We start from the raw sequence: 25,744 nt of genomic DNA on the forward strand, positions 1-25,744 counted from the left end.
ATCCCCTGTAGTGATACTTTCTTTTTAAAAAAACAAAAAACAAAAACACCAAAGGCATGATATACAAAAATAATTGAGAAGCAGGGTTTTATTAAAAGTAAAAAACTTGAGCTTTGAGCAACTCAATGAGAGAACAGACCAGAGAATAGGATAAAATCTGATAGACAACTGGTCCAAAATATGTAAGAGGACCTTAAAATCGAATTAATCAGAAAACAATCCGTTTATAAAATGAACAAACACCAACAGTAAGTAAATACAGGTGGCAAGCTGGGCATGGTGGTAGAGCAGAGAGGTCATGAGTTCAAGGCCACTATTTCAGCATTTTCAAACAGAATAACAGAGAAGGCAAGTATAAAAACAGATGCCCAGCATACTTCATCAGGGATTACAAATTGACAAAATACCAACATAACAGAAATCCCTCATGACAAATGCTGCCAAGGATGCAGAATGGCAGAACTTCCTCCTAGGAGGTAGAGAGTGCGCTATGCAAGCGCCAAGTATGTGCTGACCACATGATCCCATGGTTGAGCTCCCTGGTGCCCATAGGAAGCAGATGCACACACAGGGACGCACTACTTCAGGTTGTAGTAATCCCCAGACTGACAGACAGTCCACATGCCCTTCAGGACAAGTTATGGTACATCTAGCCTATAATGCTGCTCAACGAGGAGAGCTAAACAAGTCATGAACCCACACAGAGGAAACTTAAATGCCTATTACCACACGAGGGAAGATAGTCTGAAAGGCTGGAAAAGGAAAACCCTTAGAAACAGTAGATTGACCCAGTGGATGCCACAGGATCAGACGGGATGAACAGCACATAGGGTTGTTTCAGGGTAGCAAACAATGGCAGATACAGGCTGTTGTGCATTAGTGTTTGTGACTTCAGCAAACTGCTGTCTCATTTGTGAAGACTGCATGAGATCATGCAAGCCAAAGAGTTTTTCAAACTGTCGCAAAGTGCAACTGCCAGGTTATTTCTCAGGGCATCTCAAGCATGTCCTAGTGTGTATGTTTCAATGCATAAACAAAGCTGCTAGCTAGTTAGCTCTTGTTCATGGTTAGGCTATGTCCCTGTGCACAAGACACTTGGCTCCAAGCAAGAATGGGGTGTAAGAGGCCTGATCCCAGAGTTGTCTATTCTGCATGACACTCGCTCGCCATTCGGAAGAATGACTAACAGCTGTAAAGATAGCCATGTATACCCCAATGCACGATATGTCATCTGGCCAACACAGCGCATTACCAACATCCATTGGCTAAACATGACAACCACATGAGAGTAGTCCCCAAACCCTGTCTGTGAAGATGAGGACCAGCAGCTCCTGGGCAGAAGGCACTTCTGCTGAGCTCCCATGTTCCGATGCCTGGTGATGGCACTTCCTCTTTCTAGGGCCAACACTGAAACATTTGGGAGATCAACACCTTGAGTTCATTGCATGTGACATTTACAGTGAGACCAAGAGCTAAAGTAGAAGTTTATTGACATCCACTTATGCAGTATTTTACACATACACACCAGTAGTAGAGAGTCAACATTCAATTGACTCTTCTCATAATTGCTTCATGAGAAAATGGGTTTCTTCACCCTCCCCAAAGAAAGATACTTCTGCTATTTATGCTCTTGAAAATGATGCATTTGATCACACCACCTTCATAAAAACAATCCTTAAAACCTCTGCAGACAGTGAAGATACACTAGCATAGAACCCTCTCCAAAATGCAATGCTTCACAACAGAGGTGTAGTGCAAGAGAGGCAGGAAAGGATGACCCCTCAGAGGCTGTGCCCACACTAGAGGAGGGCACCAGAGATGAGGCCCCAGCTGGGTGGCCCTAGCTTCGGAGCGTGGCCAGTCGGGACTGCATGGCCTCCAAGTCCTCTTCATCCTCCTCATCCTCTCCCTCTTCTGTGGCAGCCGTTGCTCCTGAAGGCTCAGGCTCAGGAAGGGCGTCAGTTACTTTACTGGGTGCTTTGCCCAAGGCTCCTGAAGAGAGAGAACAGTTGAAAGCACACTGCATACGGAACACGCTCCTCAGTGTGCCCACACTCCTCTGGAGACCGAGGCAGTGGGGCTGCTGTCTGAGTGGGAACTTGCTTCCTCTGACAATGCACATCTCTCAGCTCAGAGAGAAAGATGCGGGTGGACAGACAGACTTCTTATGGTGGACAGACGGTCTTGTAGAGGGTTCTGACCTTCCTCTCCCAAGTAGCTACTACTACAGTAGTGATACCACAAGCACCCAAATCCTAGGAATTGTAGTTTCTAGTATATTGGGCATGGTAGTGTACACTTGAGTCCACATACCTGAGAACAGAACGGTTACTTAGCTCAGGGTTTTGGGTTATCGTGGGCAAAATAGTGAGACCTTATCTCAAAAAAGAAAAGTAAACAAGTTCTAATTCTGAAGCTCCTACTTTCAATTCCGAAATACTACTGAAAAATCTGATTTTTAATTTCTCTGAATAAAGTTTAATTGTTGAAGCAATCCTGAGTGGCACAGGCTTCTAATCTTAGCTCACTACGAAGCTGAGACAGGAGGACAGAAAATAAGGTTTACCTAGACTATAGAGTGAGTTCAAGGCCAGCAAGAGCAACTTAATGAGCCCCATCTCTAAATAAAGGCTGGGAATACAGCTCAGCAGTAGAGTCCTTGTTTCCTGTGTGAGTTCCCACACTCAATCCACAGTGCCTCAGGAAACAAAAGCCAAGTAACCACATTGCTAGCCAGGTGTGGGGTGCACACCTGTGATTCAGTATTCTAGATGAGGCAAGACCACACTGGACTATAAATCAAGACACTTCAAACACCAAAACAAATCCAATAAATAAACAAACAGAAAAATCTAAACTGTTACCAAATTTTCCAAAATATTTTCTCAAAATACCTTCTTCCAACAATGTAAAACAAATAAAGGTTAAATCCTGCCATTTTGTTAAACATAAAGTTCAGAAAACCCAGAATTATAAAGCTCCCAGAAATAACTATTTTTGTTTATTCCAATGTTTAACACAGACATATGTTATACTCAAGTCAGGTCTATACTAACTCAAATTCCTAAATAGCGGTTTTCAGCTAATGTGAAAATTAGAAACTAAAAATCCTTTATTTCTTGAAAACTATAGACATTGCTTTACTGTACATTCCTCAAGAAATACCTTGCACATTCTAACAGGAAAAATGCAGGTGTAGTCCATGCTGACAGACTGAGGGAAAAGAACGGGACGCTCCTTCTCCTGGCCATACCTGCTGTGATTTCAAAGAGGATTCTGTCGATCTCCATTTCTGCTGCCTCTTCCATTTCTTCCTGATCATCCATGCTTTCAAATGTATCCTCTAACATCTCCTCTATGATTCCAGCCTGAATAGAGAACAAAACGTCACCTCCCTCAATGTTAGTTACATCTGTCCCTGACACCCCTAGACAGCACCCAGAGGGAGTGTAGTACTGAGTCTAGAGCACCTTCCCAGGTGACAAGTGACGCAGGCGGAGAGGCAATGCTGGAGAACGGCCTCTCTGCATACGAAGGCCCAAAGGAAAAGCATGCTCTAAATGCAGAGGCTTGGAGGCTGCAGCCACTGGTAGCGGTTCCCGCAGAACCCTGACATGGCAGCGGTCCTCAGGAGCACATCCCTGAGCTGCCTGGAAAGCAACTGCCTGAATACTGTAAACAGGACCTGAGAAGGTAAGGGCTGAGACACAGGATGGAAACTGGTTGGAGCAGTAGGAGACAACAGGCTAAAAAAGGCATGGGCAGGGAAGGAATCTAGGAAATGCTCAAAAACCTGTCCAGCACGGCAGGTCACAGCTACCGGAGTAAGGTTAACCTGGTGGGTGGGTGGCTGTGCTGAGTGTCGATCCATCAAACCCTGATCACCTCTTAAGAGTTGTCAGGAGTTCTGTCCTACAAAGCAAGGCCAGTCACTTCACTGGAAGCCTGTGCTTGGCAGCCTGGTAGTCAGCCTCCTTTTCCACAAAGCAGCAAGGGGGTGGGGAGATGGCTCAGTGGTAATGTGCACAAAAACTAGGGGGCCCTCAAATCTCCATCACCCATTTAAGGAGCTGGGCACTGACAGCCCACATCTGTGCCCAGCACCTGGGGGAGGGAGGGTGTTTTAGCAGAGGCAGGGTGGTCTCTGAAGCTAACTCTGACTCCCTGACCAGCTTCAAGTTCAGTAAGAGTCTGTCTCAAAAAAAGAAGTGTGTGTGTGGGGGGGGGGGGAAGAATAGAGGAAGACACCCAATGCCAACTCTGCTTCCACATGTACATGTTCACATGAGTGTGTACATACCATCATGCAACAGTGTTCACATGTATGTGCATACATGTATGCACAAGCACACACTTTCTAAAAGAAAATAGCTAGGGACCATTGTGAGGCACAAACAAAAGTTCTGCAGAGCCCTGCAACTGTCCTGCTTAAGACTATCTCCAGCTCCAGATGGGGCCACTCAGTGTCCGTCAGCAAGGGGCCAAAAAGCAACCTCCCGTGTCAGAAAGGGGTCCCAGACAAGCACCAGAACGGAACCCTAGAATCCTTGCAAACTAAGAGGCATGGCTCCTTTGCACAACCGGGAGCAGGTGGCAGTGACGGCTCTGGCCTCTGCTCCTGTCCCAGTAACCCATTCACCTTCCTTCCAGTCTCTGTGCTCCCTGACCCGAGGTAGCTCTCCGTGACTGGATCTAGCTAGTGCCTAGCCCAATTCTAGCCCCTTTCCCTACCCAAATGAACAATCTCATGTCATGGTCACCAAGTAGAGCCCTATAGCCTAGCTAAGTGGAAGTTATTTTGATGCTGAAGTCTATTGCCAATACACAGCACTTGGGAGGCTGTGGCATGAGGATTGTTTGTAGCCTGTCTCAAATAAAACAACAAAAGCCCCACAGACTAAGTAAAAGCAAAAATTCAAACAAACAAAAAAAGAGTATTAATAAACAATTACTGATTAGTTAAAAGAACTTAGCAGAATCCAGACTGTAACAGCCCTCCTCATTATGGAGACAGAGGTTACCATTTATTTATTTATTCACTTAATCAGCCTATGCAACAGAGCCAGGCACTGAGAACAAATGCAGTCTGAGAACATGTCCCCGATCTTTCAGAGATGAATCACCATGAACAGCCTCAATATGCACCTGATCATGTATCACTGTTAGCACTCAGTGCTTTGAACCTACAATAAAAAGTTTCCTTCAAACCATGCTTTTAGTGTTCATAAAGCACTACGAAAGAGAGCTTAGAGGTTTGTTTTTGTCTTAATAACTCATTCACTCATACTCTGGTGGCTACCTAAGTTAAAATGTGCAGGCCTGGAGTCACTCACTCCAGGAATTAATGCACAGTGATCTCCAGCCTGAGTGCACATCAGATATAAAGGACACGCTCTCCTGATCCATTCCCTGCTGCTATTGCCCAAGCACTTTCTTCTAAAGAGCTGGGCCCTATCTGTTCTTCTCAGCCCCTCCCCAGTTGCCTGCCCCAGTGCCCAGTGTATGGTGCGTTCACCGGTAACACTCCGGGAAGCAGGAGATCCACACACAGGAATTTGAGTTGTATACTCTTGGTTGTCAGACCACAGGTGTCAACTAAGAAACAGCACTCATAAAAGATGAAAGCTCAGATGATGAGGGCAGACACACCTGTGGTCCAGCTCAAGCCCAAGAGACCTTGGGGTGCCTACCAGCTTCAAGACTCAAGGCCCTGTATAAAATACCCCAACAGAGCACCTGGAGAACAAGACAGGCCAAATGCCATATGCTATCAATTGTAGCTCAGTAACAATGCCCTCCTCTGATCCCTGGCTCTGTCTGGAAGCCACTAATATAGTCCCTGCCACACCCCGTACTGGGGGTGACTGGGACCTATATAATTTCCATTTGGTCTCAGTCTCTCCTTTCTGTGGTTAAAAAAATGCATCAACAACTATAGCCTGCAGAGCAAATCTGGGGTTCCCTAAACAAAGGGTTTGGTCCACAGTCATCTCATTTAAATGTGATCTGGGGCTGCTTTTCCACTGACAGGCAAAATTGTGTGGTTACAAGAATGGCCATCAAGGTGTAGCATGTATTTGTTATCTAGCACTGTAGAGAATTCAATCACCTCCTTTGCCAGCTTCACTAACACCCCCAGGACAGACAGTGCAATGAGTGTTTCCTTGACCGTGCCCCCTGCTGGAGCCCACAGACCCCATCACTGATGCCCCCCCCCCCAAGATCTAGGCATGCTTGTGCTTCTTCCCACACTTACAGCCCCAACCAGCCTCTGTTATGCTTTGCACAAAAATGGTTTCAACCAGGCAACATCTGCTTCTCTTTCCAAAACACTGGAGCAGCCGCACTCTCTCCAGTCACACCCACACAGCCTGAGCCCCAGCCCAGCTCAGAAGACCTCTCAGTGGTTTGGAGAGCTAGCCCAGTCACCTTCATCATCTCTTTGGACAGCTCCCGCATGGTGGCCTGGATTTCTGGGATCTTCACCAGACTCTGCATGGCCTTCATCACTTCTGTGCTCTTTTGCAGGGAACCAGCTACTCTTAGGACCGCTGAAAAGGAAAAGCTGCATCACCCAGGATTGTTCAAAAGACAGTGTGCACAGAGAGCCCAGCTCAAGGCTGCTCTACCAAACTTACTGCCGCACCTTTATGATATATTACTGTGCCAGATGACTGAGAGACCATGCTTTAAAACTAAATCCCATGTAGGTGTGCTGGACAGTTTTATGCCATCTTGACACAAGCTAGAGTCACCTGAGGGGAGGGAACTTTCAATTAGAAAATACCTCGATGAGATCAGGCTGTGGGCAATCCTGTAGGGCATTTTCTTAATCAGTGACTGATGGGGGAGGCCCCGCCCATTGTGTTGTTGGTGCCCGCCATCCCCGGGCTGGCGGCCCTGGGTTCTATAAGAAAGCAGGCTGAGCAACCCACTGAATGCAAGTCAGCACTGCCCCTGCATCGCTTCCTGCCTCTATGTTCCTGTCTTGGAAGTGTAAGCCAAAGAAACCCTTTCCTCCCCAACTTGCTTTTTTTTTTTTTTTTTTTTTTTTGCTGTTACACTATAGTATTTATGGCATGAGCTCTCTGAGCAGTCACACCAATGGGTCACTGGGGAGAGTGGCCTGAAAGGCCATCCCTGCTGGGAAATACCTATAATTCCAGCAACTGGGAAACAGAAACAGGAGGATCATCCTCAGCTTAAGAGTAGCCTAAACTTCCATGGTGAGTTCTAGACCATCTAGGCTACAAAACAGCCAGGCTATAATGCAGGAGTCTGTTAGGGCTACTACTGCTGTGATGAAACAGCATGACCACAAGCAACTCAGGGAGGAAAGAGTTCATTTGGCTTATATATCCTGAGTCAGTCCACTGAAGGAAGCCAACGAAGAAACTGAGGCAGGCAGGAACTGATGTAGAGGCCATGGAGGGGTGCTACTCACTGGCTTGCTCAGCCTGCTTTCTTATAAAAGCCAGGACTAACAGCCCAGTGGTGGCGCCACCCACATGGGCGGGGGCCCTCCCCCATCTATCACTCATTAGGAAAATGCCTTCCAGGCTTGCCTACAGCCCAGTTTACGGAAGCATTTTATTAATTGAGGTTCCCTCCTCTCTGGTGACTATAGCTTGGTCAAGCTGACGTAAAATTAGTCAGCACAAAGACTAAGTCTCAAAAGACAAACAACAATAAAACAAAACAAACACACAATAAAATGGTATAAAGGTTCTTAAAGACAACTAAGAACATGTGGCCTACGTTTAACTTTTGCTTATGCTACATTTGTTTTAACTCTGTGAAGCTGCGATTCTTTGTCTAAACACCTGATGGTCTAATAAAGAGCTGAATGGCCAATAGAGAAAGAGTAAGGATAGGCGGGGCTGCCACTCAGAGAGTATAAACAGGAGGAGGAATGAGGAGGAGCAGGAGCAGGAGGAGGAGGAGCAGGAGGAGGAGCAGGAGGAGGACGGAGAGCAGGAGGAGGAGGAGCAGGAGCAATGAGAGAACAAGGAGAGGAGGTGTCAGGGGCCACCCGGCCACCAGCAAGAGTGAGAGTAAGATTTACAGAAGAGAAAGGCCCAGATGCTAACAGATCTAGCAAATCAAAACCACATTTTATCCTGGAAATATTTATAATCATGGTATGTTAATAAAAATAAATGCATGCCAAGTACATCGGAAAGTATCTCCTCTGAGGTACTGGACTCAAACACATGTATGTATACATGTGTGTGGGCCTGTGTGTAAAATAAAATAGTGTTAGACTAAAACCAAAATCCTTCATGGTAACTCAGATGGTAATACTGAAAGGAGCTACAGGGAATATGGAGCTGGGGCCCCGGATATAATTCCCCCTTCCTGAAAGAATCCCAGAGGTAACAAAGAGAACAATGCTCTGACATGCGTGACACAGCTGTGACTACTCCCAGGGAGTAGACAATAGCTGCATCTATTTCAAAACCACACAGGAAATGGAAAGCAACAATGAAGCAATGATCTTCCACTCACACAGCCGTGAGCCTGTCTATGTATATGCTGCCCCACAATGTCACCCAGATGGACAGAGTGACTCCTCTCTGTAGTGACAACTGTGGGATCTATATATAAAGTGGGGATGGTGTACTTTGAAATACCTGGATATGTGCAGCTGCTCTCTAACCTTTGGTTGAAGGCTCATCCACTGTGGCAGATGTCAGAGTTTTCTCCTCTTTTGAACACGCGTATTACTTTGCATGTTCATGGTGTACACCCACAAGTGCGTGCAGATGAGCATAACCTACACATGAGGAGGCCAGAAGACTCCAGCTTGGTCTTCTACTGCTACTCGCTTTATTTTTTGAGACAGGGTCTCTCCTGAACAAGAAACTTGCTACTTTGGCTAGGCTGGCTATCCAGCTCCTGGGATCTGCCTGTCTCTTAACATTGTCCACCCCATGCTGAGGTTACAGGCATGAGCGGCCATGCTCAACTATTAACAGGTGCTGGGAATTCAAATTCATGCCCTCTTGTTTGCACAGCAAGCATTTGTACCCACTGAGCCATGGCTGAATAATATTCTAACATGTGTGGAAAACATTTTATTTACTTCTCCATCACCAATGAGCATTTTTTGTGTTGCTTCTACCGTTGGGTTACTATGAGTCACTAGGAACATGATGGTACACATCTCTGTTTGAGCACACACCCAGAAGCAGAAGTGCCAGATCATGTGGTAATTCTGCCCCTGCTCCACCTTTGAACCTCTTCCATAACTCTTGCCCAAAATCAAAACATGCTCATCATCTGTCTTTTTCTGCAAGCTGTCAGAAAGCTGTTGCCTGCCAAGTATCTAATCATGGCACTGTATTAATAGCTGACAAGATTTAACATCACCCACCTGGGGACAACTACATTTTAATAGGAGAGTCACGTCAGAACAGTCACAGGTTGGGGCAGGGTGACGGACACTGGAGCCCAGACGGCAAACAGTGCTCGGGAGCTGTGGCTACGATTTCCTTGTTTTCAGTCCTTCTTGATTTCACCCTGTCACCCCTCCGCTGTATTAAATCTCCCAGCATGTAACACTCAGACTCAGCCACTGATATCATGGAGCTAGCCCAGTTAGTCCCAAGTGGAACCTTCCTGTCATAGGCACGTTCATTAATGGTCCGCAGTCTTGCCGGGCTCCATGGTTCACAGCAGCTCCCTGAGCTTGTTCAATCTTTACTAAGGCCTTTTCACTCTGTATCCAGATGTGCTCTTCATTCCATTCCCTGGCTCAGCTTCCCGGTACTTCACATCTCCTCTCAGGCTGCCAGGCCCCATCATTAGCTGCAGACTTCCCCGCACCTGCAGTGTGCTCACAGCAGCCCAGAGCCCTCCATACCCACAACAGGGAGTTCAAGCCCCTCAGCCTCACTCTGACAACTCTGACTTCAAGCTTGCTTTTCAGCCCCACTTTCCAAAGTTCTCCTTAGCGTACTCCTGTCAAACTGTCTCCGGAGCACAGCCTTAAATATTCCAGCTGTCTTTGTGCACTTAATCCTTCCACTCAAATACCTCCCTCATCTCCCCAAAATACCTCTTCCAACTCCCACTGTCCTTTCTCTATCTGTGCTGCACTACAACATGCATCGCTTTCAGCTTGTCTTTAAAAACACTACTCACTGCCCATTCTTTCCAGATACCTCTGTCCCCTGCTCACTACCCCAACCTCCTAGGTCCGCCTTTAGTATTACAAACACCCTGTTCTCTCCTACCCCAGGCTCTTTACACATACAGTCCTCTCAGTTCGGAATCACACACACACACACACACACACACACACACACACACACACACACACTACATCATTTAGCTGACAACCATTTGTAACTCCAGCACCAGGGGGATCCAATGCCATCTTCTAACCTTTGCTAGCACCCACAGCATGTGCATAGACATATACATGAATAGACATAAAATAACAGGGATGGACAGATAAGGATCAGGGTTAAGAGTGCTGGCTCCAATTCTAGGACCTGGGTTCGGGTGTTTGAGTCTCAGCGTACATACATGGCAGCTAACAATCATATAATTCCAGTTCCATTGGATCTGATCCCTTCTTCTGTAGGTACTGCACACACATGGCACACTGACATGCATGCAGGCAAAACACGCATTCACATAAAGGAAAATTAAATCTTTAAAAAATATATACACTAAAAGTCTCTTAAAAATGAACTGATGAATAGAGGACTCTGCTACTCATTTCATATGAAGAGTATATATGAAAACAACTACACGCCGAGAGCAGCAGTCACTAGTGCCTGAGCATGCTTGTGGGCGAGCTCTTCATACATGACCAGACACTTCTCTAAACCAGAGATGTACCCATGCGTTAGACGGTCAAGGTATCTGGCTGTCATGGGAAGATACGATGTATACATTAAGGGTAAATGAATGCTGGGCATGTGATGCATGCCTTTAATTCCAGCAGAAGCAAGTAGATCTATGTGAGTTCCAGGTCAACTAGGGCTGCATACTGACATTCAAAAAATTTAAATGAACAAAAAAGGACTGGAGATAGAGCTCAGTGATATATCACTTGCCTAGCCAGTGCAAGGCTCCATGTTCAATTCCTAGAACTGAAAAAAATAAATAAATAAACAATCAAACAAGTTAATTTCATTAGAAATTAATACTTAGAAGAATTTCAAGAAAGCCAGGCTTGACAGCACACACCTTTAATATCAGCACTTGGGAGGCAGAGACAGGAGGATCTCTGCGTTTGAGCCAACATGGTCTACAAAGTAAGTTCAGGAAAATCAAGGCTGTTACACAGAAACCCTGTCTCAGAAAAAAAAAAAAAAGAAAGAAAGAAAGGAAGGAAGGAAGGAAGGAAGGGAGGAAGGAAGGAAGGAGGGAAGGAAGGAGGGAAGGGAGGAAGGAGGGGAGGAGTGAAGGGAGGAAGGAAGGAGGGAAAGAGGGAAGGGAGGAAGGAGGGAAGGGAGGAAGGAAGGAGGGAAGGAAGGAGGGAAGGGAGGAAGGAGGGAAGGGAGGAAGAAAGGAGGGAAGGGAGGAAGGAAGGAGGGAAGGGAGGAAGGAAGGAGGGAAGGGAGGAGGGGAGGAGGGAAGGGAGGAGGGGAGGAGGGGAGGAGGGAGGGAAGGAAGGAAGGGAGGAGGGAAGGGAGGAAGGAGGGAAGGGAGGAAGGAGGGAAGGGAGGAAGGAGGGAAGGGAGGAAGGAAGGAGGGAAGGGAGGAAGGAAGGAGGGAAGGGAGGAGGGGAGGAGGGAAGGGAGGAGGGGAGGAGGGGAGGAGGGAGGGAAGGAAGGAAGGGAGGAGGGAAGGGAGGAAGGAGGGAAGGGAGGAAGGAGGGAAGGGAGGAAGGGAAAAAAGAAAGGAAGAAAGAGAAAAAATGTAAAGGCACCGCCATGCTGTGTTGTTGACAGAAGCGTTAGAAAAGGCTTCACTGGGCACCTAACATCTGAACTGAGACGTGTAGGTCATGGACCAATCATTTCAAGAGATGGGACCAGTGTGTACTTGCAGAGAGACCACCAAAGGTAAAGTTCTCAGATAAGAATAAACTAGTCCAATTCCAAGAACAGAAAGAGCAGTGCAGATGGGTGGAGAGAAGAAAGGAGACAAGGGGGAGATGAGGTCAGAGTGCATGGAACCTCTAAGATCAGACTGAGAATCTCATTTTAATCAAATGCAATGAGAAGGCATGGGATGTTAAATACAGTATCAACAAGCACATGTTCATCTTATAAAGAGCATTCAAGTGTCGGGTGCAGTATGGACCACAGCTGAATACTTAATATATTCTGACTTCTAAACAAAGATGTCTATGTAGAGTCTGTCATTATTTCAAAAACACTGGCCAAAAAATGAGAAACAAATTTATAGTGACAATTATCTTTTACATTTGTACAGTACCCTAGTTAGGACAATGTACAAAGTAAAAACCAGACTTGAGCCTACTCTTCCTATGCAAGGAAACCAATGTAGACAGTGACAATGACAGCAGCATTATTAGGGGATGTAAGATACCTTACCAAGCTGGTTCTTCATCCCCATGAGCACAGAGTTCATGTGTGCTTTGGATGCATAGAGCTTGCTCACGGCCTTCCTTGACCTGATCATCTCCTTGGCCAGAACCACACAGACATCCTTTTGGCCCTTCTTGGCTGCATCTTTCACAGACCGTTTTACTTTCTCCTCTTCTCTTTGGATATCTAAATTTAGAGCAGAACATCAAAAACCATGGGTAGAGGCTGGAGAGATGTTTCTGCAGTTTCAGCAGATTGATTCTCAATCTTGAAACCAGAGTTCAGAACCCAGGATCCACAGCAGGATGCTCAGAATGCCTCTACCTTCAGCTCCAAGGAATCTGACACCCTTTTTTGGAGTCTTTGGACACCCACACACATATACATACATATACATACACACAAACACAAACACACACCCAATGAGGGAAGGGCAAATCAGGCCTGGTAGCACTCAAACTGTTTTTATTACCATCTAAATGTATATAAATAGAAAATTATCACAGGATGTAAAGAAAATAAAAATAATGCGTGAGAATTCATTTTGAACAAGACTAACACAGTTTGACAATGAACAGTAGTACAGTACCTGAAGACCTTTTTAGAAATCTTTTGTGAGCCTGCTCTACCACTGCTCAGTACATATCTATACTAAGAAGCTTCAGATTGCACTGTGCATGTATCCCAGAGCTAATCACAGAGTATGCAGCTTTCTTACAAATACTGGAGTACAACCTCTGAACAATAATTGTTATAACGTGGGAAAACCCGAACACATTAGAGCATTGTATCAGCATCAACTAGAGTTTAGACAACTCTGTATTATTATATTTTTCATAACGAGTAAAAACTTCTGAATTTTAAAACTATGGCAAAATACACATAATATAAATTACCATCCTAAACATTCCCAACTGTAAAATTAAATAATGATCTGGGCCGGCAGGTCATTCTTCAGTGACAGGGTCCTGAGAGAGAGGACCAGGATACCAGAAGATAGAGAACACAATGAAGTTTGTGATCAGGATATCTTGCACAAGCTATGTCTTAAGCCAAGCAAGCTTAAAGTACTGCACCTTATATATTACTTGGGGGAGAAATGAAGCAGCAGAAACTATCACACAGTAGGTCCAGTCAGCAAGAGGCTAATCAAACAACATTGCACTATCACACAGTAGGTCCAGTCAGCAAGAGGCTAATCAAACAACATTGCACAAAGGGAATTTAGGATATCGCAAGAACATTACGAACAGAGCATACAATGGCCCTGGAAAGATTAAACAGTGCCCCTTGTGGTGGGAATAACTGGTTTCTCAGGATCTGAAACCAAGCTCCCTCAAGGACCCAGCTCAGCCACTTCCTGGTTTTAGAGAAGCAGCTGTATTCCTTCTCTACATATCAGGGTCTCAGGCTATTATTGGCTGGGTTAAGTGCGTTCCTAGTTTTCACTAGTTTTGAGAAAGAACTGTGTTCCTTTTCCATACTATAATGGCTTCTGGGAAGCCTCAGCTCATGAGTCCAGCTCTCAACGCATTCATATGGCTGTACAACCATCACTACATTTCATCCTTAGAACACAAAGTCTACATCTATTAACTAACTTTCCATTCTCCCCTCTTCTCAGTCTCTGGCAAGTAGCCCTCTACTGTCTTAGAAAGTGACTATTTGTAGTTACCTGTTGTAGACTGAGTTTCTGTTCTGCCTGGTCCCACAGCCATTTGGCCCCAAATAAACACAGAGATTTTAAACTGTTTGGCCGATGGCTCAGGTTTCTTATTGGCTAGCTCTCTCTTAATTATTAACCCATTTCTACTAAATGATGTATTGCCACGTGGTCTCAGCTCATCAAAGAATGCTCCAGTATTATTACTCTTTCACTGGCTACATGACATCTCCCTGGCAGCTTCTCTCTATCCTCTTCCCAGAATCCTCCTTGTCTCCTAGCCCAGCCTATACTTCCTGCCTCACTCCTGGCCAATCATCACTTGATTCATCACCCAATAAGAGAAACATATATATAGGACATCCCCCAGTCACCTTTTGAATGTGGAATAGGGCAACATTAGTACTTTTCTGATTTTACTTAACATATGTTCTCTTTTTATTCACAATTCAGCTTGCAACTATTTTGTGTTGTGTAACATACTTTTTTTTCTAATCTTATAAAAACATCAGCTATGTTATGTTTGACTAATTCTGTCATACAAATATCTCTTCAAGACCCTGCCTTCAATTGTTTGTGTGTATACCCAAAAGGAGAATTGTTGGGTCATATGGTAACTCTTTGGGGGGGGGGGAGCACAGGGTCTCTCTACATAGACTGACCTCAAACTCCCAACTGCTTCAAGTAAAGGTGTGTGCTACCATGCCAGACCTCACAGCCCTATTTTTAATTTCCTCCGGAGCTACTCTACAATTTCCAAAGTGTTTGCACTGTTTTATGTTCCTATTAACGGTACACAGGAGATCTAATTTCGCCATATCCTTGCCAACACATGTTGTTTCCTGTTTTTGTTTGTTTTTGTTTTGCTTTTGGAACAGTTATGCTAGGTACACAGTAGTATTACCTCGTGGCTGCCTTACAGTTCCTTAATGTCTTGAGTGGTTTCTCACTGGTACAGTCCCCTTGGAGAAATGTCTCTTCAAAGAATTCCCCTATTTCTGAATAGTTTTGAGCTCCAGGTGTTCTCTGTATACTTTTAGAGATATATGACTTACAAATATTTCCTCCCACTGTACAGGCTACTTAGCATTTTTATTTATTTTTGTTGTTTCTGTCTGAGATGGGATCTCTCTACAGAGTCCTGGCTGTTTTGGAACTCACTATGTACACAGGTCACAGGCGCTCTCCTGGTTTAGTTGTCATTTTTTTTTTTTTTTTTTTTTTTTTTTTTTTTTTGGCAATGGAGTTTGAATAGTTTGTGTTATTATCTTGAATTTCTTTGATCTCCCATTGTATAGTGGCTAATCTGCTGTTGTGTCCATTTAGTAAAGTTTCCCACTATTTCAGGAGTCACACTTTCTTTTCCGCATCTTCTATTTAGGTCATCTTGCTTATGGCTTTGCTTTAAATTCTGCAGCATATTTACTATCCTTTGTTATGAGTATGTTTTCCCCGCCACCAGTCCCACAGCCATGCCTGCCCCTTTCTTAGCTTTGGAAATTGTTCAGCTTAAAACTTCCCAGTAGTTGTTCTGCTCCCATTAGTCATTCCTTGTCCAGCCTCTGTAAATATCACTGTAGTGATATCTTGTTTGTACTCTACAAATAAAGCTTGCTTGGGGATCAGAAGGTGGAGCTAGCCACTAGTTAACCACAGAGGTCTGTACAGAGAGTCAGGAAGTGATATGGCTGGGCAGAGAGAAGCGATAAGGCAGGAGGAGGCAGGAGCTCAGTCTCTTTTCAGCTGGGAAGTTGAAGAGGTAAGGTGTGGCTGTGGCTTGCTCCTTCGTCTCTCTGATCTCTCAGTATTTTCCCCTATATTTGACTCTGGGTTTTTATTTTTAAAACCTATTAGAACTCGTGCTACATCTCTCCCTAAGTAAGCACAGATCAGTGTTCAGCCAGACTCAGAACCAGGGAGCTATCTGGAGGTCTTTCCCTGGTTCTACTCCTTTTCTCTATTACTCCGCACCACATATTTTAGCCTTGCTCACCCCTGATATCCAAGTCTTCAACTCAATGAGACCACCATGCTCTTTCTGGAATCCTTCCCATGTGCCACATTCAGGAAAGTATTCCTAGACAGAAAATCAAGAGTATGAGGGCTCTCTTTCTGTTTTAAATCTTAATACACAGAGTCATCTGTCCAGTGTGGAACAGGGTTGTTTCATAGTTGTCTTGTTCAAACTTTCATTTACAATTGAAGCAGAAGTGTAAGACTAAAATCAATTATTGAAGCTGGGAATAGAATTCTCATCCCTAATTCTTTTTTAAAGTTGTGATGCTGTAATACTGGACACTTTCCTGGTTTTAATCTTTTCTATTCATGAAGGTATTTTTAAAAGTCTTTTAAGAAGAGAGAGGGCTGGTTGGTGGCAGTGCACGCCTTTAATCCCAGCACTTGGGAGGCAGAGACAGGTGGATCTCTGCGAGTTCGAGACCAGCCTGGTCTACAAGAGCTAGTTCCAGGACAGAGAAATCATAAGAAGAAGAAGGAGGATGAGGATAATAGAACCCCTATAAAAGGAGTCAGGGGAATATGGATGTTTAAGGAAGGATAGAGCAGGTCCAGAGAGGAATACAGGGGATTAGCCAAAACTAAGGCTGTAAAAACTCTTAGAGGAACTACTTTGCAAGCTAATTAGGTAGGGCATGGCAGTGCTAGCCTTTAATCCCAGCACTTGGGAGGCAGAGGGAGGAAATATGTGAGATTGTAGCAAGCCTGGTCTACAGAGGGAAGACAGCCAGGGCTATACAGAGAAACCCTATCTTAATAAACAACAACAAAAATGTTTAAGGCATTTAAATGAAGATAGCGGGCATGAATGAACAATACTTCTCCCAGGAGACATGAATTAGTAAATAAAAATCTCAGTGCCAGGCTTGCTGTGGTAACAGGAAGACCCCAGAAGCATTAAAAACAACACAAGCTATCTTTTTGGCTCTCTGCCAGAACTAGAATGGTAATTTAAGACTTTACTGCTGAGGCATGAAATATTTTAGCTAGAACACACAGAGGAATCAAGCTGGAACTGACCTGAAAACTTCCTCCCTACTGGCTAGCTTCAAGTGATGGAAAAGGCTATGCAGGCCACTTGGAGTGGAAAGGAAGCCATCAATATCATTATCCAGCAGCAATCCTGCATACTACAATACTCACCTACCAGGCAAGACATCAGCACTAGTTTAACAGTGGGGTAACCAATAGCTTTGGGGTTGTAGCTGACATTTGATGCATAGGAGGAAATTCACACCTGGTACTTTAAACCTGGGTCCCTTGACTTAAGATGTCTAAGCCCTACAGAGAAACTTCCTCCTGATGATCATGTTGACAGATGGGTGCCGCCCTCTACCTTGGCCTCATAACTTGGAACTCAAAATTAGTCCAAGTACGGAGAATAAATGACTATGGAGTGTTCAGCTAAATGGGACAGCTATTTCAACACCCCATCCAAAGTTCTGGGAATATATCAGAAGAATGTGGAAAGAATGTAAGCATGTGGAGGAATACTGAGGAATGTCTTCTGGACATGGCATGGCTATTGCACACATAAACTCACTATAGCTATGGATGCCTGCACAGACCTGCACAAGGTCAGGCCAACAAAGGCAGTCAGCATTCCAGCAGATGGTACTAACTGGACTGCATGGATTACAATGGGTGTGGGGTGTAAATATAAATATGAAGTGAGGGAAGATGACAGGGATTCCCTGAGGTGAATGGGAGGGGGATCAGGATGAGTATAATCAATATACATTGCTTATATGTATGACATTATCAAAATATATAAAACTTTAAAAAACAACTTTAGTTTAAGCATTACCATTTCTTGGTCACTTACCTTAATTTTAATCGGTACTAAAAAAAGTAACTTTCATTCAGAAATGTATTGTTCCCGATTTAAAGCTATGTTGAAATTTGCAGAGAGTAGAGATAATAAGATTGCATTGTTTTCTTATGCACAATTTATTTAAAATTCATAGAGGACTTTTGTTTACAAGCATCAAGAGCTTTCTCTTAGTCTTACAATATAGTGTATTTCAATCATTACCTTTTCTATATTAAGCAAAGGATTAGAAAACAAAATAATGAGAATATTTACACATAATTTAGTTTGGGGATGAACTGTGTCTTATAATGTATGGATAAGTTTACATTTATGTGCTAAAGTGAAATATAGCATTAGAATATAGAAAACGAAACATAAAGTAGCAATTTACATAAAGTAGCAATTTACCTCTTATTTGCCTGTCAACAACTCTCATTTCCTTTCTGATCTTCAATGACCATTCATTGACCTGGGGAAAATTTTAGATAGGGAATTATCAGAGAAGCAAACACTCCTAGCAAAATTTGCACATTTTTAGGAATTCTACATTGAGTTTAGACATGAGTTTTTGACTTTTAATTTTGAAGACAGATCTTTAGGGCCTGCTCTTTTCTTTACAGTACATAGGCACTCCACACTGTTTAAAGGCTGGCAGGGAGGGAGAGCCCTGTACAGAAGACTCTGGTACACAAGTGTTTTTCACATGGGGCATGGGCAAAGACAGTCTTAGGACATCCGAAGACTTTCATCATTCACACATAATTATTTTAAAAACTACTCTGCCTGTATACTGGGAACTCATCTTTTTAAATGCCAATTTTCTTCCTATCAGGTTAAAACCTCTGAGGCACTAAATGTAGCTAACTGGAGATAGTAGTGTAGGTAACTAATAGCATTCTCATCCAAGTGAACTGTTTACAATTCTTCATTTTTTTTTTTTTTTTCTCAAGAAACACTGAGGAAAATCTGAGGTATCAAGCTTATGGATCATTAAAAGTAAAATTTCTATAAATGACTGTGTGCTTTTTGGCACATGACTGAGAAGATCTGAGTGACTCTGCTCCTTCAATACCCTTCTCTGTTACCAGCTACCTACCAAAAGGTTTTACAGTACTTAAATCTAATGAAAAATTCTACATTAATTCTAGAGGATCCTGTTACCTCATCCCCAGATACATGAATTAAACTGCATTTAAAATTCTCTATCATTAGAAGATACATTTCCATTAAATTTCAAGTTTAACATTTAATAATTACTTACCAAAATCTGCAAAATATTTACAACAATAATGACGCCACTGAACAAGAGTGCTTATAACCCCTGGGGGGACAGATGTAAGTGGATCTCTGGAGTTTCCTGGGCAAGCCACCTTAGCCAAATGGTGGGCTTCAAGTTTAATGAGCTTTTAGGTTCAGTCTCAGACAGAAAGTGACAAAACAGGACACCTGAAATCCTGTTCTGTTATATGCACAGGCATGGCACACACACACACACACACACACACACACACAAACATAAATAGAACTATAAGGCAATACCACTTTAAAATTATTAATGAGGGTAGGTTTATGTACATTTTAAGTGAAATTCATATAATATGCAATTAATAATATTCAAGTATGTAACTGATGTAAATTAGCACAACTTGCCATCAATCCTTAAAACTTTTTCATCATCTTGGAACACAGGAAGCACCTTAAATAACCCCTTACCTCCCCATCCACCAATTCCTTGGCAACCAATAATTTGCTTTCTGTCTTTATAGAATTGGTTATTCTGAATATTTCATATACAAGTATTCATATAATGTGTGACCTCTGGTTCCAGATCTTTCATCTCATAGCTTGTTTTCAAGGTTTACCCATGTTGTGGCATGTATGAGTATGTCAATCTTTTTTAAGTCTCACTTTCATTCCATTATATGTACACAACACAAGTTTATTCATCTATTGATGCCCATCTAAGTTTGCTGTTGCCTTTGGCTCTATTTATGTACAAATAAAAAAATGCCAGTTTAACTGGACTGAGGCAGCCCAGATGACACTTAGCATTTTACATGCATCCAGATGATTGTAATATTCTTTTAGAGTTAAGAATCACACACTTGGATTTCTCCTCCCAGTCTGTGTGTGTGTGTGTGTGTGTGTGTGTGTGTGTGTGTGTGTGTCTGTCTCTCTTACTCACTCGCTCCCTCTCTGCCCAGAAGTCCCACCTATACCCCTGCCTAGCTATTGGCCATTCAGCTTTTTATTACAGCAATCACAGCAATGCATCTTCACACAGTGCACAAATATCCCACAACACATCCCATTTAGAACTGTGTGCTCAACAGCACTGCCATTATAAGAGAAATGGCAGATTTCTGGTTCCAGGATGGGAACATACAAATCACACCAAAATATACATTATAGTAGAAAGCAAGGAAGCATTCAAAGAGCATTAGATTACGTTAAAAAGAGGCAGAAACTGTTTACCTACCAAACTTGTATTTCAGCACCACATAAAATAATGGGAAAAGTGACTGTAACATACAAAACAATCTACTAGACTAAATGGCACTGGAGAGAAAAAAATATGTCACATCTCTGGAAACCATTATCGATCCCTTATTCTAAATATCAGTGATTAATGAAAAAAAAATCAATTGAGCACTTACTCCTCTTGCCTTAAGCACAAAGTATTTGCCCAGGTAACCACATGAGCCTAACGTGAGGACCATCTTTATTGAAGACTGTCAGCTGGCAACTAAGAAAGGAATGACAGAATCTGAAGGAAATCATCAACCAGAAAACCACTCAAAGTCAGTTGATTTAGAAAGAAGGTACAGATAGTGCTCAGGCATTTAAGAGGAAGAGTTAATGAGGCTGCATAGCCAGTCCAGTAACACCAAGGTAGCATCCCCTCATGTTACATGCTAGTGCTAAGAGGAAAATTCCTTACACCAAGGGTATTGAATTTATCAGAGCAAAGCAAAACAAAACCCTGACACAAAGCAGGCATGTCCCAGAACCAGAGCAAGTTCTGAGAACGCCAACCAATAATATGATAAGATGGCATTCGGAGAAAAATGGGAGAACCAGAAAGCAAGACAAGTACTACAGCTTCATTAACTAGTCAACTGGTTACCACTTTGCTAATTAATTGGCTGCAGCATTTCTTACAAGTAATCAAACCATGATTAAATTATACTGGTTTGGTAAACTCTAATGTGTCAATGCAGATATTCATCCCAAGTCCATGGCCTCCCACAAAAGGGAAACTGTAACAGATTACCTAGGTGACATGACCTGACGCAGGTGACCATACTAACAGCCAAGCATAGTGGTACACACCTGTAATACCAGCATTTAGAAGGATCCTAGCCTGAGTTACATGATGTCTTAGTTTGGTTTATACTGTTATGATAAACATCTTGACCAAAAGCAACTTGGGGAGGAAAGGGTACTTTTCAGCTTATAGCTTCAGTGCATCACAGGGAGAAGTCAAGGAACTTGGAGGCAGGAACTTTAAACAGAGGCCATGGAGGACATCCAGCACTACCTGCCTAGGGGAGGCAGAGAGCTAGGCCCTCCCACACTCATCATTAATCAAGACAAAACCACACAGACTTGCCTACAGGCAACTCCCCAATTGCAATTTCCTCCACCCAGATATGTCTAAGTTTGTGGGAAGTTGATAAAAACCACCCAGCACATGCAGCAAGACCCTGTCCACAACCAAACAAAATGAGACTATTCATATGCCTTCTGGTGTAATATGCTCTAAATAGTAAACGAGTCTTTTCTATCATATACTAATAAAACTTGTGTTTACAACAATGAATTCAAATTTTTTAAGCTTCCCTACCTTGTAAGTCTTTTATACAAATGTTTCAGTCTCCCACACACCAGGTAATCTTTGTTTACACTAAGGCCACCTGCTGTATTCCAGGAATTAGATGGAGGAGTGACCCTTCGCATTCCTCATTTCCTGTAAGGCAGTTCTTTCCAGTCTAGCTAACTGAGTGAAGACTGTGAAGTTAGAACCCAGCAGAAGACACAGTCACCACCTGAGAATAAAAACCAAGAGCTCTTCTTTTCTCTGTGGGCTCAGTCTCCTGAGCACACCTTCTGGATCAAGAATGAGGTTTACCTTGTCCAGACACTGAAAACTTCAGCTGAAATGGTGGTTTCTTTCATTTCCACCCAGAACTTATTTTTAACATGATCTAGTTCACAGCTTCCTTGGGAGGCATTCTTGCTATAAAACCGTTTAACTTGGATCTCATCAAGCTTACATCAAACTTCCATTTCATAGAAAATGACACAGGAGAAAAAGCTAAGCACAAGACACAGACCATGCAAAATGGTCAGTCAACTCCAAGGTCTGCTCTTTTACAATGTTATTTTTCTTTAATGCAGGGATTAAATTTAAAAAATCAATGTGCTAGGCAGTGGTGGTGCATGCCTTTAATCCCAGCACTCAGGAGGCAGAGACAGGCAGCTCTTTATAAGTTTGAGGCCAGCCTGGTCTACTGAGTGAGAGCTCCCAAAGCTACAGAAAAACCCTATCCCAAATAAATAAATGCATGGTAATGTCTCAGAAACTCTACAACACCCAGACTTTTCCCTAAAATCTTTGTTTTCTGAGTAACTCCCCAGTCTGGTCTCAAACTTTTGTCTTCAGGAATATTCCTTCCCCAGCCACCCAAGTAGCCTAACTACGAGCAAGCCCCCTGCACCTCTTAAAACCTTCTAAGAGCACTCACCTGTGACATTTTTGTCAGCAGTGTAAAATTGAACTTGTGGAGCTTAAATTAGATAAGCACTCGTAACATTATGGAACATTATGTAGACGCCTATTTTGAGGTATTTGTATACTCTTTGAGTATACAATTTACTAGTGTGTGAACTTAGCTTTGTCACCCATAAATCCAGACAGAGTCTAAAGAAAACAGTCTCGTGACTATTTAAATTTATGTCTGGTATGTGCATAAATTCGTTATTTTAAATGAGAAATGTAACTGCTAAGAACGCGATGTTAATTTCTCTTCCACTAGAGTAACCATCTAAGAAATAGAACACGCACCAGAAAAATGGCAGAGCTGAATGAGACCGGCTCGACAGCTATACTGTAACTAAACAGGATCTGAGGGACAAGTCTGGGTGCTGTAGAAACTATGCTTCTGAAACATGAGGTCACAGTCAGAATTCAAAATCTGATCTGGAAGGTCTGTAATGGGACCCAGCAAGCCTACTATGCTCGGGTGTTGCTATTGCTGTTGGTGGTGATCTGTGTTTTGGGTAACAAGGCACCTTCACCAGCTCAAGCTTCACATCTTTTAATGGTCAATCACCGCAGTAGCACTATTTGACAGGTCGCAGAGTCAAGAAAGTAGGACCCAAACGTAGGCTGATTCTTGGTTCCCCGAGTAACTCAATCTATGGGCAGATCGCGGAGTGTAGGGCAGGTCCAGAACTATTTTCGGTAGCACGGCCACGGGTCGGGTCCTCGGAGGTAAACGGGAGCGGGGCTTCCCTGCACACAGAGGTGAGTGAAGAACGCACTACGGGCGCCCGGACCCGCCGGGGTCCCTGACCCGGTCCACCGTGGAAAACCTTCCGGTCTGGGGCAGGTCCTCAGGGTGGTCGGCGGCCCGGCGGACCTGAGGGGGCGGGGCCTCCGCGTGAGAAAGGTTCCGGGCGGCCGGTACCACCGCGCGCAGGGGGAGCGGCCTCCCAGGGCCCGGCTGTGTCGCGCCGCGGCGCCGGGGCAGCGAGGCCGAGTCGCTGCTAACCTGGCCCTTCGCGCTCCAGCCGGGTGCCGAGCAGCGGGTGCGCGCTCGTCCTCCCAGCCCGGCGCCAAACGCCTCCCTCGGCCCCTGGCCGAGTGGAAGGCCCCGGAAATAGGGGCCAGCCTGAGAGCGCGGCCGCCCGTGCCCGGCTCCGCCGCCCGGCGCGCAGGCTCCCCGGCCGCTCGCCCTTACCAGCTCCTTGGGAGGCTTCTCCTGGGTCTTCCCGAACAGCCCCATGACGAACTGGACTCCTCTCACCCCTTCCGACTTCCCGTTCCCTGCGCCCAGGCAGGTCACGGGCAGCCGCCTGGGCGGGGCCGCAAAGAAGGGAATCGAGACGCCCGGAGAAGGGCGCGGCGGCAGCTGGGGTAGTGCGCACGCGCGCTGCGCACGCGCGGAACTGCCTAGGCGGGGTTTATGGTCCCGGTGTGACGCCACTGCGCGAGTTAAGGGCGCTTGAGTGTAGAAGTGACTGTGTTTATTGACTGCGTTCGAAACCTGTTATGCCAGAAATCTGTATCTCAACGCTGTCACGCATATTTACAACCACTTCCCACATAATTGTGGGTGGCTTCCCCTAAGTCTGGGAGTCACCTCACATGCTGCAAACCTACCCTCCTCTCGACACCTAACTCAAAAAAAAAAAAAAAAAACGATCATCGTCTTCTTTCCTCTTTTTAGGAAGTTCTAACTTTTCATGGAGTCAAAATTTCAGCCCTCTCGTTCCATCCCAAGTGTGGAAGCGTTTCTTCAGACTGCCATCCTTTTTAGATCTGTAGCAGTGATCTATGCTGAAGCCCTACAAGAGGAGATAGATATAACTGATCATAGCATTAGTTTCGCTTCTAAGATTAACGTTTAACATACCTGCAGGTGTCAGAGCTGAAGCTAACTTCTGAAAAAGAGATAACAAAGGACTTCCGTTCTGCACCTATCAAAGAAATGGATTTATAGACAAGGAGCTATGCAGGAGAACGTGGGTCCACGGGAAGAGCAGGAAACGCTCTTAAATGCGGAGCCACTTCTCCAGCCTCACCTTAACTTTTTTCTGGGTTTTTTTTTTTTTTTTTTTTGGTAGAACTAAGTAACTGTTCTCTAACAGAACAGAGCATCCCGGGTCCCTAGTCTGTTTCCTCTGGGAAGGGACCAGTTAGTGTATCTTACAGTTAAATCTTCATATGTTCTAGCTTTTGTATCATAGCTTTCCATAAATCGTAATTTGACCTCTGGCAGGGTGGGAAGGAAATCAGACACCTTCCATTTTGGCCAGACTGTTGATATGTCCCTTTTTCTTCACAACTTCATTTTTTAAAATGAATTTCATACATGAATGTAATGTTTTCAAATTGATTTCCCCAACTCCTTCCTTGCCCTTTATTGATTAGTGTTTCCTAATTTCTTTTAAAATACAAAAAAAAAAAAAAAAAAAAAAAAAAAAAAAACCTAAACCTGCTAGTTTAACTAAACCTGCTGTGATCCACTTCCTCTTACGGAGTCACCCAGATGGTCACAGGATAGGGAAACAAAGATTTCTGGTCTACCTCTCTACCTCTTCGGGTGGATATTGAGTTCTTCCTGAGCCTGGGTCTTCCTTGTGTTTTGTCAGTGTCCGTTTGTTTATTCTGCACTGGTTAGATACCCTGTTGTTTTGGTTGCAGAACATGCAGACAGAGCTTTGTTTACTTCTGTTTGCTTTCAGAGCATTTGTTTGTTTGCTAGCAACTGAACCTTTTCCTCCTGCCACTCCTCCAGCAACTAATTCCAGTTGCTTTTAGCAAACTTGTCCCTTTTAATTTAGAAAGTCTATCAGTGCCTGACCACAAAGACACTGGTGATAGAGGTAATTGTTCCCTCTCACCCAGCAAGGGGAATGTGGGACACCTCTCCCCAGCATGTGCAGTAACCTTAAAGAGAAGCCAAAGACAACAGACCCAAACTCTGGTTGAAAGGAACCATATTGGCTTAA

The 25,744-nt window shown here is 44.0% G+C and overlaps 1 protein-coding gene across 1 annotated transcript; it reads right to left on the minus strand.

Moving 5' to 3' along the window:
• Nucleotides 1-62: 62 nt before the first annotated feature.
• On the minus strand, nucleotides 63-24,139 carry Chmp3 (charged multivesicular body protein 3). The gene is made up of 6 exons (XM_051203140.1): nucleotides 23,971-24,139; nucleotides 18,413-18,473; nucleotides 12,519-12,698; nucleotides 6,430-6,551; nucleotides 3,254-3,368; nucleotides 63-1,992 (listed from the first exon to the last, which is right to left on the minus strand). Exons 1-6 carry the CDS (start codon nucleotides 24,013-24,015, stop codon nucleotides 1,841-1,843), a joined length of 675 nt encoding a protein of 224 aa, XP_051059097.1. The 5' UTR covers nucleotides 24,016-24,139; the 3' UTR covers nucleotides 63-1,840.
• Nucleotides 24,140-25,744: the final 1,605 nt, after the last annotated feature.

This window comes from Phodopus roborovskii, unplaced genomic scaffold, assembly GCF_943737965.1.
Source record: "Phodopus roborovskii unplaced genomic scaffold, PHOROB, whole genome shotgun sequence".
NCBI classification, from domain to species: Eukaryota; Metazoa; Chordata; class Mammalia; order Rodentia; family Cricetidae; genus Phodopus; species Phodopus roborovskii.